General features: G+C 40.8%; 1 protein-coding gene across 4 annotated transcripts in view; it reads right to left on the minus strand.

The window, feature by feature from the left end:
* Window positions 1–16201, minus strand: part of LOC124862780 (bMERB domain-containing protein 1-like) — a 26374-nt gene continuing 10173 nt past the window's right edge. For 3 of the 4 annotated variants that reach the window (XM_047356906.1, XM_047356905.1, XM_047356904.1), the window contains 5 exons: window positions 10859–10979; window positions 6964–7037; window positions 6204–6318; window positions 4291–4361; window positions 1–2685 (listed from right to left, as the gene is read on the minus strand). In XM_047356906.1, coding sequence (XP_047212862.1) covers window positions 2567–2685; window positions 4291–4361; window positions 6204–6318; window positions 6964–7037; window positions 10859–10979 — 500 coding nt within the window. In that variant the 3' untranslated portion in view covers window positions 1–2566. The remainder of the gene's footprint in view (window positions 2686–4290; window positions 4362–6203; window positions 6319–6963; window positions 7038–10858; window positions 10980–16201) is intronic. The other variant, XM_047356908.1, reaches the window with a different exon arrangement.

Here is a 16201-nt window from a genome sequence, read left to right on the forward strand (position 1 = left end):
ACAGCCCCTGGAACTGGAAATTACTCTATACTACTTGCAGAAGAACTTTGACTCAGAAAACGAAAAGTAAGCACAAAGTTGATAATTGGCAAATCTATTCCTTCAGGAACTATCAGCCAGGACTACATGCAGAAACAAACTGATTCCTTTCTTGCTTCTAATTAGCGTAGGCTGGCTGTATACTCGTCTGTATTCACAGCTCGTAGCCCACTGATTGCTCTCAGCCTGAAAACTGAGGACAGTGGAGAATGCTGCACGCCTCTGACCACATCTGTTTGTAAGCAGCCAGCTGCGATGGCCTTTAACAACTACCATGATAGCAGAACAGTGAAGCACAACACATTTTCAAGCAAAAGAAAAACGGAAAACTTTACCCACAAAAAGCAGAGTCCTTTAGGAAGCATTTTCTTGATGGCGGTCCAGTTTGTGGTGCAATTAGGCTGTAACTTCTCAGCATGAGTCATCAGTGGGTTGAGGCAAAAAACATCTGAGGTTGGAACCGAAACCATTTGGTTTCATCATCATTAAAGAGAACGATACTCCCAGCCAACACCACATACAGAATACCTTCTAATCCCGTTGTCATGGCAGTAAAGATGTAGAATGCCAGTGGACAGTTCACTGTTTTTCTTTGTGTATTTAAGTATTCATATCCCTTGACCTCTTTCATATTTTGTCATGTTACAAACACAAACCCCAATGTATTTTAATTGGGTTTTAGGTGAAAGGCCACTACAAATTAGTGCATATTTTTGAAGTGGAAGGAAAAGGATACATAGTTTTAAACATTTTAAGAATACAAATTAGAAAAGTGTTTCCTCTATTTATGTTCAACCCCCTGAGTTAAGAGTTTGTAGAACCTACCTGTTCAGCAATAAATGCATCACAAAATATTTTTGCCAAAGTAGTCTGCTTTTTTTTAGAAATCGGATGTGTAAATCTTTGTGGATCTGAAACATGAAAAAGGCACTCACATGTTTGCCCTTTTAAAAAGAAAGGTATTCACTGTCCTATATTTTTTGGTTCGAATGTTTATAATATTTCCATCTAGGAGTTTTTCTGGCTGTATTGTCAGCAATAAGAACAGGATGTAGGCGCATCCTTCTTGAAAAAGCTTGTTTTAAATGGGTGTCCCCAAGTCTGCTTTTGAGTAAAAAGCCACAAGAAATCTAAGAGAAAAAACAAATGCAGAATGCAGAAAAACAACACAAAGATGAAAATATTATGTTAATAATTCCAATAATCATTCCAATCATCATTTGATCTTTTTAAAGACAAAAACTATAAGGCATTTACATAGTTAAACAAAATAATACCCAGTTATTTCATTCTTATAATTTAATATTCACTTGAAAGAATTTGAGATTGGTTGGAGTGTATTCCTCCCTCAAGTGTTCTACACTTACTCTGTCTAATACATTACGAATGGTTAATTACACTGTGAGAACAGCCCTAATCAGATCAACTCACTTTAACTAGAATGAGGGTTGATTAGTAATGAATCCAATAAGCATCACTTCTGCAAAACATATTGTATAAAATAAACATTTTACAGAAACCAATCACAGGCCATGTGTGTCCTATGCATTGCCTTTATATATAGTGATTCATTCAAACCCCTTGAACTTTTTCACATTATGTTACCTTACAACCACAGAATTCACTGCAGTATAGTTGGATTTTATGTTTTAGACAATTTGCACCAAGCTGTTTAGGAGACATCGTAAACGCAGAAGAAAAGAAGGTGCTCTGGTCAGATGAGAGCAAAATGTAACTCTAAATGCAAAACACAACATGTGGCAGAAAACTAAACTGCATGATGGACACGGTGGTGGCAGCATCATGCAATGGGGATGCTTCTTTCAGCAGGGACAACAAAGCAGGTGAGAGTAAATGGGAACATGGATGGAGATGAATGAAGGATAATCCTAGAAAACATGTTAGAAGCTGCAAAAGACCTGAAACTGGGGTGGAGGTTCACCTTCCAACAGGAAACCAACCCTAAACATACAACCAGTAGTGCAATTAAAGGGCTTAGATTAAAGCATATTCATGTGTCACAATAGACCAGTCAAAGTCCAGTCCTAAATCTAATTGAAAATTTGTAGTAAGACTTAATAATTGTAATCTTCACAGACAGTCTGGATCTAATTTAACTGAACTTGAGCTATTCTGTCAAGAATGGCCAATTTTAGTTTTTCAGTCTAGATGTGCAAAGCAGGTACACTTTAATTGCAGCAAAAGGTGGTCTCTACAAAGTATTGACACAGTGAGGCTGAATACAAATGCACACCACACTCATATTTTATGTGTATAAACTTTTAAAAGCCATGCATCACTTTCCTGCCACTTCACAATCATGCGCTACGTTGTGTGTTTTCTATTCATGAAATCCCAATGAAATACATGGAAGTTTGTGGCTGTAATATTATAAAAGCTCAAGGGGATTGAACACTTTTTCAAGGTGCGCTATATTACAGAATCATTTATTATGAAAGGAAAACCACAGAACAGATACACAAAAACACTGAGGAGCAACATGCAGTGGCCTCCAGTTTTTACTTCTTTAAAGGATGGAGCAGGAGAAGCCGCAGCAGTCTTTCAGCAGCGTCAGTCCAGTTTTAGAGATAAACGGATTAGATGTCTGCTGGGATTTGGATGCAACCTTACGATCTTGCAGAGCACCTGAACGACACAAAATAATGGAAAACACACTGGGCCCGATCTTCAAAGATTCCAAATAAGTGCTACATTGCACGTGCAACTGGTGGACGTGTTGCGGCTGATCTACAAAGATTGCTTGCGCAATGGAAACCAGGTATAAAAGTGGTTTGGACGGCCCTATTTGGATGAGAAAATTGCGTGTGCTACTGGCTGTTACCTTGGAGTGTGTTGGAGAGCACTGCGGTCATAAAAGAAAGATGAAGTTAGAAGCCACGATGTTGGAGGTAATAATAATAAATACAATAATAATAGTAAATTGCATTTATATACAGTAAGTATCTCAAAGTGCAACAAAACAACAGTAAAAATATTCAAAAAGATGAAAATACTAGAAACTACAGTTAAACCATGAAAGTATAGAAAATTATATTTGCATATCCTCCTCCCACAAATTTGAGAGTTTGAGTTATTATCTTATGTTTTGCATTTTCATGAAGGCAAACATTTGTAGATCAGCTTTGCGTACACATTCCAGTATGCACATGTTTTTGTACACGCAAACCTTTTGAAGATGAGGCCCTTAGTCTATAAAATCTGAAGTTCTATATTTGTAGAATGTAACTTCTTGTAGGGCTGCATGATATTAGGAAACACACACAATAAGTGATAATATTGGTCAACTCTGCATATGCGGTGTGATTTGGTGAAAATAAACAATTAATTAAAAAGCGTTACTGTCCTTCTGCATGGGGTTCATTGCCAATAAAGAACAAAGAAAAAGAGTAGTCCATCCAGCAACTGGAAGATATTGAAGAAAAAAATTATTTATTAACAAAGGTTTTCTTAAAAAAAATTGCAGCAATAAAACTGCTTAGTTGGAGTTTCTTAACATCTTAACCACCCGAGAACCTCTTTACCTTCTAAAACGTTATGCAGCAATAAATAACTAGTGTAGCTAAATGTATCACAGGTATAGAGAGCCTTAATGCATTAGTTAAAAAATTATCAGACATTTATCGGAGTCCGGGCAGTTCTTTGTGATATGCATACTGTGTACAGTGGTAATGCGATAATGATAAATATGCTATATATTGTACAGTACTTTCTTACTAAAAATCTAACACGACAAATCTTAGAAGTCTTCAGTGCGGCCAAGCTGAAGGTACAAACAGGAGTCAGAAAGCTTAATTTGACACAAAGAACTTCACTGATCATTCTATTCTTTCATGCCAAATTCATTGTTGAAGATAAACAATTAATTTTCATACAATTTTTAAAGTTTGTTTGTACATTTTCTGTGTTCTAACTACATTGCAATATACTTCATTGCTTTTTAGAAATTGAATGTGCTACCTGCTGCCTTCTGCAGAAAAACGCATCTCTATGCACTGATTCTTACCAAAACAAACAAACTTCAAAACATCTCTTTGGGGATTTTAAGAAGGAAACCCTACATCTAAGTGGGATGTTTATTTTGGTGTAATTGAACCCAACGTTTTATACGATTTATAATCTGTATCTGTATTAACCTATAACTATTTGGTATACAGGTAGAACCTCATTAAACAACATTGCAAAATTCACACCTTGACATATCAGTGGGACTCAGTGACTTGTTTAACTCACCTTTTTCAGCCAAACCACTGGAAAATTTTGACTGTAAGAAGGCTGGCATCTCCGTGTCTTCCTCTCTTTCCCTGAGGACAAAATTTCCTTCATTTTATTGTTCTAGGACATGTTTTTAATGCTTTATTTGATGCACCGATAACTTAAGACCACAGACTGGACTGATACATTCATTCTGTGAATGCTGCATCTGTACAGCTCTTTTCTCATTTTTTTCATTTTCATATCTAATATTTACCGGAGATGTCTGTGCTACCTCCCACCTGACATCCTAGTTTGTGAGGAATAAACTGTCACTCAGTTATTTCTGATCCTCAGCTGCTTATCAGCAATGGCAGCTAATTTGCACCATAAATAAACAGCCGGAGTGATGTAGGATGTACTGTTTAGATCCTGTACGTGATAAAACCAAGAACACATAAAAAGCAAAGCAAGTTTATTTCTATAGCTTCCTCCATTCATTAGCAATAAAACAGTACCTTGGAGCAGCCAGAAAGTACATTAGAAAAATTACATCAAGAAAATAACATTAAATTGCATGTATTACATAGCTAATAACTGATAAAACAAACTGTCAATGTAAGCTTAACCCATAAAGAAATGTTGCAGAAATCAATAAAGTTTTCCATCCTAAATTAAAGCAGCCAACAGTTTCCTCACACATTAGGCTTTCAGGGGCTTGGTTTCAGAGTTGAAGAGGATGCTGACTCCCATGATTTAGTTCTGATCGTGGCAACAATAAGTAAACAGTGTAGGAACTCTCTGACAAACTAACTCTGAGACATATTTAGGCCCCAGATCATTCAGTGCCATTTTAAAATATCACAGGAGTGAGACATTTTCTGTTTCCTGTGTTGGTGAGGACTCTGGCAGCAGCATTTTGGATAATGTACAGATGTGGGATTTTTATTTGCTGAATCTTAAGGCATTATTGAAATAATCTAGTCGACTGAAAATTTAAGCATGCAGCAGTTGTTACATGTTTTGTTTTAAGAGGAATTTCACAATTCTTGCAAAGTTTCTCAAATGACAGCAGGGTTTGTTCGTTCCATCCATCCATCCATCCATCCAGTCGCTTGTGTATCCAGGATACAAGCAGCCCTGGTGGAGTCAAGTCTACAGTAACAAGCTTGACCATGTACGAGAATGTGAGCACAGGTCTTTGGTTAGTAATACGTCTTGTTGAGTGTTGATCTCCAACCTTGCACTTCTAGGCTAAAAATTAATTACTTCTGTAGGAAATTGGTGTCTTGTGAGAAATATAAAGATGTGTGTCATTAGCATAGTATAAGAGAAGTAATACTCTAAACAATCTGAACTAGGGAGGACATGTACATATGGAATAAAAGTGGCCCGAGAATAAACCCTTGAGGAACCCTACGTGTGAACTTTATTTGGTCAAATTATAATGCAAAATGATACCCAGTTATCAGTTCAGTATCATATGATCAACTATATCAAATGCCACACTCAGACACATTATTAAAAAATGGAAGGTTTCGGTCCATCACTTTTAAGATGTAAGTCTGGTGATAATTTTACAAGAGCAGTTAGAGGATCAGACTAAAAAGGAGTGACGTGAATGAACAAAATGCAAAGAGATAGATTTTAAGAGAGGGGACAAAAAAGACTTCATGTAAACAGCTGATTCAAATACAGGTACTTTTCAGAGTGCAAAAGTCATCTATTAGGAACATTTCACTACACTTTGTGAAAGATTCTGTCACCAAAAGCGTGATCCAAAACATGCTGAAATACTCAACTCTTGTAGTTAGCTTATTTAGTGAAATCAAAAATCTGTATTAAATATCTTGCATCTCTGCCAAATGATGATCTTCTACATTTATAATGTACATTTTTAGGGTGTTGGGAAAACATCACCACTCAAAGTCCTCTTGGTTCTTTAGTCTCACCTGAGCCTTTCAAACTCCACATCATCCACCAAGAAGTCTCTGGTCTCCACCAGCTTGTTAATCTGCTTCAGCAGCTTCTCCTCCTTCTCTCTGTCTTCTGTGGACTTGTCTTTGTCTGTTTAACAGTCACAAGATGGGCCTCATAATTTGAAACAGTCCTATCTATTTAAATGAAAAACTACAAGTAATTTGGGATTATTTTGTAGGTCCAGTAGACCTTTGAAAGATCCTTTATTTAGATCTATTCCATCGCCTTTAGAAAAAAAAAATTACTTACTTTAGTTCACTTACTTTCATGTTAAAACTCTAAATAAAATCAGCCTTGTGGTAGTTAGACTGTTAGGCTTCATCGATCATTACGAGGTTTTTTAATTTAAGAAAATACTTTTACTGATCTTTTCAGTAGGTGCAGCGACTGTTTAGTATTATACCTTAAACTCAATAACTTGAAGAGTTTCTTTACTGGTCTAAAATTTTAAGGCACAAGATTTAATAAAATATCAACTCAAGGTTAAATGAGAAAAAACCCTTGAAAAAATAAATCTATATTTAAAGGTCCTGTTTGTAGAATGTGCTGAAATTTACACCTGTCCTCCGAAGGTAATCACTGTTCACAAGCACACAGATCTTCATTAGAGATTAGAAAATCAAAAACTGCATTAGCTGGAAACCTTCTGAGAAAATGTGGGTGGGTCGGCAACAATGTGGGAAATCGCCACACACAGAAAGAGACGTTTTCTATAAATATTTTTCAATTTACCTGGAATTGTGATGAGTTTCTGCAGCTCCTGTTTCAACCGTGTAATTTCTTTACAGAGCTGAATGTCATCCATCCTGAGTGAAGAACATAAAACAACGGCGTTGGACATGTGCAGAAAAGTCAGCTGTGTGTAAACTGGACTTGAATGTTTTTGATACTGAAGTGAATGCTTGACTTCAGCATTGCACAGTCTGTTTATGATATATTCAAAAGTTCAACATTAACAGATTTTAATTTCTTTCTATTATTTTTCTTAGAGGAAAATTAGTATTTAAATTTCTAAAAGGGTAAATATTATATTTGATCAATTTTCTAAATAAAATGAGTTAGCCTTTAGCAGATTTTTCAGTGGTAAATTAAATGTTAAATGAATAAAAGATAACTGTTAATAAATATTTAACGATTTAAAGATAATTATTACATGTTCATGACTTGGATTGGAGCCACCTCTAAATACATCAGCCAAGAAATGAAAGCTTGGGAACAAAATGGGTCTTCCAAATGGACAATAATCCTTAATATACGGCCACATTGGCGACAGAGTGGCTGAAGGAGAACCGAGTCAATGTTCTGTCAGTAGGAATGGACCAAAAGTAATGCAAACCTTTAGAAGAAGCTTGTGGAAGGAAACAAAAAACTAATTATTTGCTTCATACACTTCGAAAGGAAAAAAACTAAGGAAATGTATGTATACCTCTGAATTTGAAGAAAGTTTAACAAAACATCTTCTCATTTTTCTAGTATTAAGCAAATATAAATAATAATAAAAAGTTAACTTTTTTCTGATTTAAAGGCAGACAGGGAGAAAAAATGTTTACGTGTCTTTCTATACAGAGTGTACATTTATGGGTTCAACTGCACAGTATGTGGGTTTAATAGCTGAAATATCATCACCATTCTGCCCTCTGTGTATAATCCTACCTGACACTTTAATGTCAGATTTGACCTTCTCAATAGTAATAGCTCATTTAATGGGGCTGGCTGCATGTGGAAATTGGACTGTTTGATACACTTTGAGCTTGTTTAATCTAACAGGCTTTACGTCAGCTGTACATATAGGAGTATGACTCATGGGCTCACAGAGAAGTGCTTTTTTAAGATATTGATATATAAATGTAGGAGATGGATTGGAGTAGGAGTTGGGCAGACACATGACAGGCTATGTTTGTGGAAAAACCTGGAGGATGCACATAAAACATAAATATGAATTCCAGTGATATATTCTGAAGAGTAATAATCTCAGTTACCTTTATTTTGTAGATAAATGTAATTCTTAGACTAGTGTTCCTGCTGCACACCTTGTTCTCTTACTGAAGCTGCATTTGGGGATGCATTGTTTAGTATTCCAACTGCATTAGGAGTTGTAATAATGAAAGATTTGAAAATACAGAAAACAAACACTTAAATCCTACTGTCACCAAGCCAATGGGGATAATTGCTTTCATTTAAAACTGAAAAGCAACAACTATTTCTACTGTGGTTAACATAATATAATGCTGGGATGAGCAGTTATCGCATTATCTACATCAGGGGTTCCCACACATTTCAGCTTGTGACCCCCCAAAAAACAGTACTAGAGACTGGTGACCCCCTATTGGTGACCTGGCGATCCCCTAAAAATACATATAATTAATTCACTCTATATTTATTTATTAAATAAATAAGTATATAGTTTAATAATTTAATGGTATGTCTAATTATTTAATAATGTATTAAATAAGTAAATGGTTCAGTTAAATTATGTAATAATCACCTCCCCCGGGGACCCTACATAGACAAGTAGTTATAGATGATGGATGGATATTTCCAAACAGCCAAATTTGTCCTTTAGGTAAGAGAGGGGAAACTGTGGTAGCCTTTTCTATCAGCCAGCTGACTGGCAGTGTGCAGCAACCAGTGGGTTAGGACCAGTGCTGTGCTACCCTTGGTTCCATACAGCCAAGACAACTCTGGTTGTTCCGGTGGTTTCCATCTCATTAACATGACCTTAAACTATAGGAACAGTAAAAAGAAGGTTTTTTGCGATTTTGACACAGTTCCTTAACCTTTCGGGACCTATGGCTATCAACTGTTTTATAAAACCCATGTCACCATATGAGTGCCTATCACATGTCAGTAATGTGCATGTAAAAGCGAAATCTGACAAGAAAAGGTACATTCTCTGTCAGGCTGCGCCTCCACTACACCGACTCCAACACGCTTCCTAATTATCAACTGCCTCCAACCCTTCTCCCTGTTGCAATGTGTCAAAAATAATGAGGTGTCTACAGAAAAAGAGCAAAATAATTAAAAACTATGAGAGGGTTTTGGCAGCCTGCTACAGTTTTAATCATGCTTGTAGTCCATTTTGCCATCGTGCACATGGCTGCGCTTGCTGCTGCTTGTTGTGCTCCTTGACTTATTCCTGATGGACAGCTAGGAGCATCTTGGAGTAATCAGAGGATTATAATACCATGTTTTACTGTGCTCGAGGCATTAATAGTAAGAAGATAATTAAATGACACCAGAAACATATATTGTCAATCAAGCCTATATCTAAAACAGAATGCCTTATGTCTAAGCAGGGGGTCAACTTAAAGCAGATTTTGGCTGCATTTATTTTTCTTTCACTGTGAGCTTGAACAGCTAAATGTATATTTTGAAATAATAATGATAACAAGAATGATTTTTACTTAAATTGTTTGTCTATGTTGTACTTTTTGGAATTTTGCTCACATTTTGACGTTAAATCACTTCTATGTAGGCACATCTTTTTATGCTGCAGCAAAGATTATCTTTATAGATGGCACAATTTCAGAAGGCTACACGTAATAATTCCCCTGGTGAGAGAAAAAAAAGCTGAACTTACTTTGGCATTTCCCTAATGGCTGGAATGGTGTTTCTGCAGAGCATTATGATGTCAACAAGAAGGTGCCTTTTTGGGAGGAACATTTAGTGCTTCCACTTGGTATATTTTGGGGAGATTTTATATGACAACAAAATGCACAGTTGTGCAGTGGAAGAGAGATTTGTGTATTTTGTTTTTAGGAATACAAATCTAAAAAACCTGGTGTGCATTTTTAGTTATTCTGATACCACTAAATAAACTCAAGTGCCCTCAGAAGTCTAATTAGTACATACTCTGCCTGTGAATAATTTAATCTCAGTATAAATCCAGCTGTTCTGTGAAGACCGCAGAGATTTGCTAGAGAACATTAATGAGCAAAAAGCATCACAAAGACCAAGGAAACACAGCAGACTGGTCCAAACCTGGTAGGACACACCAAGTATGTGGAAGAAGTGCTCTGGTTAGATGAGACCAAAGTGTAACTTTTTGGAAAGCACGCAAAACATTAAAACAAACAAAAATCTAAATCCAAGTTAAACTCAGTTAGAACCTTTGTAAAACAGGTCCTGTTTATAGACATTCTCCATCCAATCTGATTGAGCTTAAGCTATTCTGCAAAGAACAACATGCAAATAATCAGTGTCTATATTTAAGGAAAGCTGCTAGAGGCATATCCCCAAAGACCTCCAGCTGTAATTTTAGCAAAAGGTGGTTTCTAGAGTGGATTAAAGGAAGCTGATCTACACCTCACTTTAGATTTTTGTTCAACTTTTTGTTTCATTTTCCTAAAACGTCAGAACCATGTGCTACCTTGTGTTGGTTGCTCACATAGAATACATTGACGTTACAGTTGTAACATGAAACAACGTGAAAACGTTCAAGTGCTAATAACACTTTTGTTGTAAAGATTTAAAAATGGTTAATTATCCTGAAGCAGTTTCATCATTCATGACTGCTGCAGATCCGGAGATATGAAAACCAAAGATATAAATTGCAATGTAGGAGGTAAAGTAAAAATAATTTGACTTCTATTTTCTAAAGTTTTTAGCATAAATGTAAAGATCTTACATGTATCTTAGCTCTGATTCTCGCCGTATGAGGATGTCCCGTATCCGGTCAATCTTGAACAGCTCGCCATCAATCTCCTCGATCGTGACTGTAGAGTCGGCCATTGAGATTACATCTTCTGCTGAAAGGCAGAAAAATATGGAATTTATCTGCAATCATCCACAGAACAAACGGAAAGATGGGGAGCTTTGAACTTTGTTACAGTAAATGTGTTACTGTATTGAGGGCAGGAAAGAATCAGGTATAACTGATTATGAAGGTGTTTTGTCAGAAGCATTTCTCTGAGATTTCATCATTTTATTCTAATATCTGATTCTGCATGTTGATAGCTTAAACCCCTAAATCTGAACAGCAGCATGAATAAAACCCACAGTACCTGTTCAAGGTAAAACGTCCCGTTTTAGATAGAATACTTTATAAAAACAATAATGACAGTGCCCTGATATGAACTCATCAGCAGGGCAATGATTCGCTAAAGTGGGTATGGCTTCTAAAACAACTTTTAACCAGCCTTTGAACTTTGAAATTATCAGTAAAAATCACTAGTATAGGAAGAAACTTGTGCCATCAGAAACTGAATTTGAATTGCTCAGACTGAATCTGTATTTGCATATTTTTAAATTAAATGCATTGATTTGTAAATGAATTTCACTAAACTGAAACTGAATGGTTTAAAACTGAATTTGTTAGCTTTAAAATTTGCTTTGATTTGTATTGAAAATTCAGTTTAATTACTTTCACTTTCAGTTCTATAATTCAATTTCACTTCCAAAATTCAGTTTTTTGTGTCACACATCCGGGTCCTTAAAGCCACAGATTAATCAAATTCACCGATTCACAGATGTCATGAACTATTGCTGTGCCCAAATTCAGGGGCTGCATCCTTTGAAGGTCACATTTGTAGGCCGATTACGTCATGGCGAGGCGTGGAAAAGGCTATCCAACTTCGATGGTTCTTTCATCCCTACTGACCGCCAGAGGTGGTGCTTCAAGCACTGAATGATCCAACACATGATCATTCTTGCGCATGCGCAGGTCGAGAAATTAATAACAACATGGTCACATGTGACCTACCGGTGGCTCACGTGAGTGTATATAATCACATGACACCGGGAGCCCAGTCCCTTCCTTCTTCTCGCGCACAGGTTGATGAATGCAGGTGTTGACTTGTGTTTGTTTGTTCCTCGTTCCTCTTGCTGCTGGGAGCCTCGTGATCGTTTGTGGTCAGAGCTGCGGATGATTCTGCCCTCCAGAGGCTGCGCAAGCTGCCTTTTCTTCCAGGGTTTGTTCCAGGGTTTAAGTTTGTTCGACTCGCCGGTAGCGTTTTCGGCTCGTGCTGAGTCTATTTACTTTCTTCAGCAGTGGTTTGCTGCTCGCTTTGATTTGGCTCGCCTGGTTGTCTGACTCGCCAGTGGCGTTTTCTGCTCGTGCTGAGTCTGTTTAGTTTTCGGCAGTAGTTGCTGCTCTCTTTTGTTTATTCCTGTTTGTCCGACCAGCCGGTGGCGTTTCTGCTCGTGCTGAGTCCTACGGCTTGTTGCTGTAACAGGGTCTTGACGGCGTTTTTTCTGCCCGTTCGACCCCATCTGTCCACCGGGTCATGGACAATCTTTGTTGTGCGTCCTGTTCGGCTCCCCTACAGCCGGAGGACGGTCATGACGTGCCCTCGCTGCCTTGGCGTTGACCATCTCAGGGAGGCGCTTTCAGATCCTGCCTGCTCTAATTGCAGCGTTCTGCCACGAGCGGTGCGGTTGGCCCGGCTGTCCTCGGTGGAGCAGCCTGTTGACTCTCCTGCAGGATCCGTTGCCGCTTGGACAGGGTGCGGCCTCCACGAAACGGTCTGCTGAGGATGTACCCTTGGCGCCTGGGAGGAGAGCCAAGCGGCGAGGGTCCCCGGGACTGTCCTCTAGAGTGGACCAACTTTCTACGGAGCTGGCCCAGATGAAGGCCCTGCTTCAGTCTTTCCGGGCGGATGGTGGCCGCAGTGAGTCTTCCCCTGCTGAGCAGCGCGGGTCCTCGCATTGCGAGGATGATGTTATTTCGATTGCGGCCTCGGGCACCCTCTTTCGAGAAGCCTTTCCGGAATTGGGCTCCCGGACCTTAGGTTCGGGCTCCGGTGCCTCCCTGGGAGGTGCGGGGGAACCGGTGTCTGCAGCTATTAAAACGGCCCTGGGCCGTTTGCAGCTGGACGTTCCCCTGGCCCAGCCTGCTCCATCTAGCGCCTTCTTTAGGCGCTGTGATGCCGAGGCCGCCTTTGTTGTTCCTCCCTCAGCAGAGTACGTCCAGGAGCTGCATGCTTGCTGGACGGACACAAGGGCCTTTTCCCGCCCGACAGCGGATGGCAGGGCCCTGGCTGCCATGCATGAGGCACCCAAGTTCGGGTTGGGCTGCATGCCCTTTGTCGAGTCTGCCATTGCATCCCTCATTGTTCCTCCCGATGAGTCGTTGAGGACTAATGACCATTGTCCACGACCGCAATGCCGTGTCACGGACGATTTGCTGTGTAGGGCCTATGACTCAGGTGCCCGGATGGGCCGCATAGGGAACTCACTCTCCCATCTAATGTTGGGCCTCTCCTCTTCGATGGAGTCGGTTCCCTTGGACCAGTCAACTCAGGGCTTGTTGGACGCCTCTCTGCAGGCCTTTGCTCTGATGACGCGTGAGCTTGGACGCACGCTCTCTACATTGGTCCATGCTCGGTGCCAGGTGTGGCTGGCGCAATCGCCCCTTGATGTAGGAGCAGGTCCTACATCAAGGTGGGTGTCCCGCTCGGCCCCCTTCCGTGTCGGAGGGAAGTCGTCCATACGGATGCTTCCTCCAAAGGTTGGGGAGCGACCTGGCAAGACCATGCGGCTCAGGGGGTGTGATCCCCGCGGCAGTGCCAGGTCCATATCAATGTTCTGGAGCTGATGGCTGTGTTCCTGGCGCTCTGTGCTTTCCTTCCAGGGCTGCTGGGACAACATGTGTTGGTTCGGTCAGACAACACCTCGGTTGTCTTCCATATAAATCACCAAGGGGGTCCAGGTCTCTGAGACTACTGTCCCTGGCCTGGCGGCTCCTGGTCTGGGCGGCGCCACGCCTTGCCAGCCTCAGGGCAGCCTATATTCCGGGTCCGCAGAATGTCTCCGTGGACTTTCTGTCTCGGCGGGTTCCACTTCCGGGGGAGTGGCGGCTTCACCCGGAGGTGGTGGATCACATTTGGGCCACCTTCGGCAGGGCGGAGGTGGACCTGTTTGCCTCCAGAGATGCAGTTCATTGTCCCCTCTGATTTTCCCCGATGGACAATGCCAGTCCTCTGGGCTGCGACGCACTGGCGCACAAGTGGCCCCGGACCCTTCTCTATGCCTTTCCCCCATTTCCCCTGATCCCCCAGATGTTTCTGAGGGTTCTTCAGGACAGGCACGAGCTTCTGCTGGTAGCCCCCTTTTGGCCAGGGAGGACCTGGTTTCCACTGCTGCGCAGGCTCTGCTCCAGCTTGCCGATGCGCCTCCCCTCCAGGAGAGACTTCCTCTCCCAGATGGGGGGCTGGATTCTTCACCCCGATCCGGGCCGCCTGAAACTCTGGCTTTGGCCTCTACAGGTGCAGGCTCTGCCTTCTCCCATTATGGGGGCAGGGTTGGACAGACCATGACTGGTGCATGGGCACCGACCACACGGGCCGCCTATGGTGCGAAGTGGGCGGTCTTTGCCGGCTGGTGCCGTGGTAAGGGACTGGACCCTATTCACAGTCCTGTTTCCCATTTGCTGTCCTTCCTTCAGGAGTTTCTGGATCTAGGGCGATCTTCTTCCACCTTGAAGGTGTGTGTATCAGCCATTTCCCGTTGGCATGTTGGGTTTGCTGGTTGCTCTGTTGGCCAGCATGGGGATGTCGCCAACCGCCTTCTGTGTCCCGCTGAGGTTAGTGGTGTTGCTGTGTTCCTTGGGGTCTCTGTGGGATCCCTCGGGACCCTGTTGGTATGCATCATCCAGTGCTTGAAGCACCGCCTCTGGCGGTCAGTAAGGATGAAATAGAACGAAAGTTACGAATGTAAGTACGGTTCTATGAATCCCGGATGACCGCCAGAACGCTCGGTCCCTCGGTCTCCGCGTGCTCGCGAGAAGATTGTCGGGACTGGGCTTCCGGTGTCATGTAACTATATAGACTCACGTGAGCCACCGGTAGGTCACATGTGACCATGTTGTTATTAATTTCTCGACCTGCGCATGCGCAAGAATGATCATTCAGTGCTTGAAGCACCGCCTCTGGCGGTCATCCGGGATTCATAGAGCCGTAGTTACATTTGTAACTTTCGTTCCTTACATGTGGCTGACAAATGCGTTCTTCTCTTCTCCAGATTTGAAGGATGGTGCTCAGACGTCTGCGGTTTAAAGTCCTTGTCCTCATTATTGCCATGGCTGAGACAAAAACTTAATCATAAAACCTAAAATTATAACTTTTTCATGCTAACTTTGGAGCTTCATCAGTCCAGACAGCAGCATCTCTCCTCTCAGCTTCTCCAACTGCGTGAAGCTCACACTCCACCCACTTGAAAAATTCCAGCAAATAGGCAGAATGGTTAGTGCTTCGTTTGTGCAGGTTTGTGCCGTTTAAATTTTCGTTTGTGCTGTTTTGGTTTCTGAGATATTAAAGGTTATTTTTTAGGTCATCCAGAGGTCACCATCCCCCCATTTTGCTCCGAATTGAACCAGAGTGGGCTCATTTATTAGTGCTTCGTTTGTGCCGTTTACATTTTCGTTTGTGCTGTTTTCTTCTCTTTTTTTGATTTAGTTTATTGATGGTTGGCAAGGAAATTGGTGCATTACCGTCACCGACTGGTATGGTGTGTGAACCAGAATGTCACTCAAGCGTTATATGTGTAACTTTGAATAACAAAATACTCATTGATAATTTTTCATTTTTGAGATTTTTCCAAATATGTCAACCAAATCTAGTTTCACTTTAATTCTTTTGTGCTGCTCACCGGTCAGCGTTATGTTTTACTTTCAGGTGACAGCATAACTTCACCTAAATAGGAGACGATGAATTTCACCGGCTGCAGGCTGTAATTACTGTTTTGGTTCAGTGTTGGTTGTGTTCCGGCACTTTCTTGTCACCAAGTCAGTGTGAAGTTGTCGGATGTTGTCAACGTAGAAAAGGACAAACGGTAAGTCTTTCATTTCTCTTCGTTGAAAAACAGTGACATTACAACTTTTTTTGTATTTTACGGATCCGGTCCACCATCCCACAGCATTTTTTTGTTTTGTTTTGTTTTTTGGATGAAATTAACCACCACTCAACTTTATTGATATAGATTTTTTCAGTGAAATGTTTCTTATATAATAAGTTTCAAGTGTTATGAGTAGCCT

This window comes from Girardinichthys multiradiatus, chromosome X, assembly GCF_021462225.1.
Source record: "Girardinichthys multiradiatus isolate DD_20200921_A chromosome X, DD_fGirMul_XY1, whole genome shotgun sequence".
Classification (NCBI taxonomy): Eukaryota; Metazoa; Chordata; class Actinopteri; order Cyprinodontiformes; family Goodeidae; genus Girardinichthys; species Girardinichthys multiradiatus.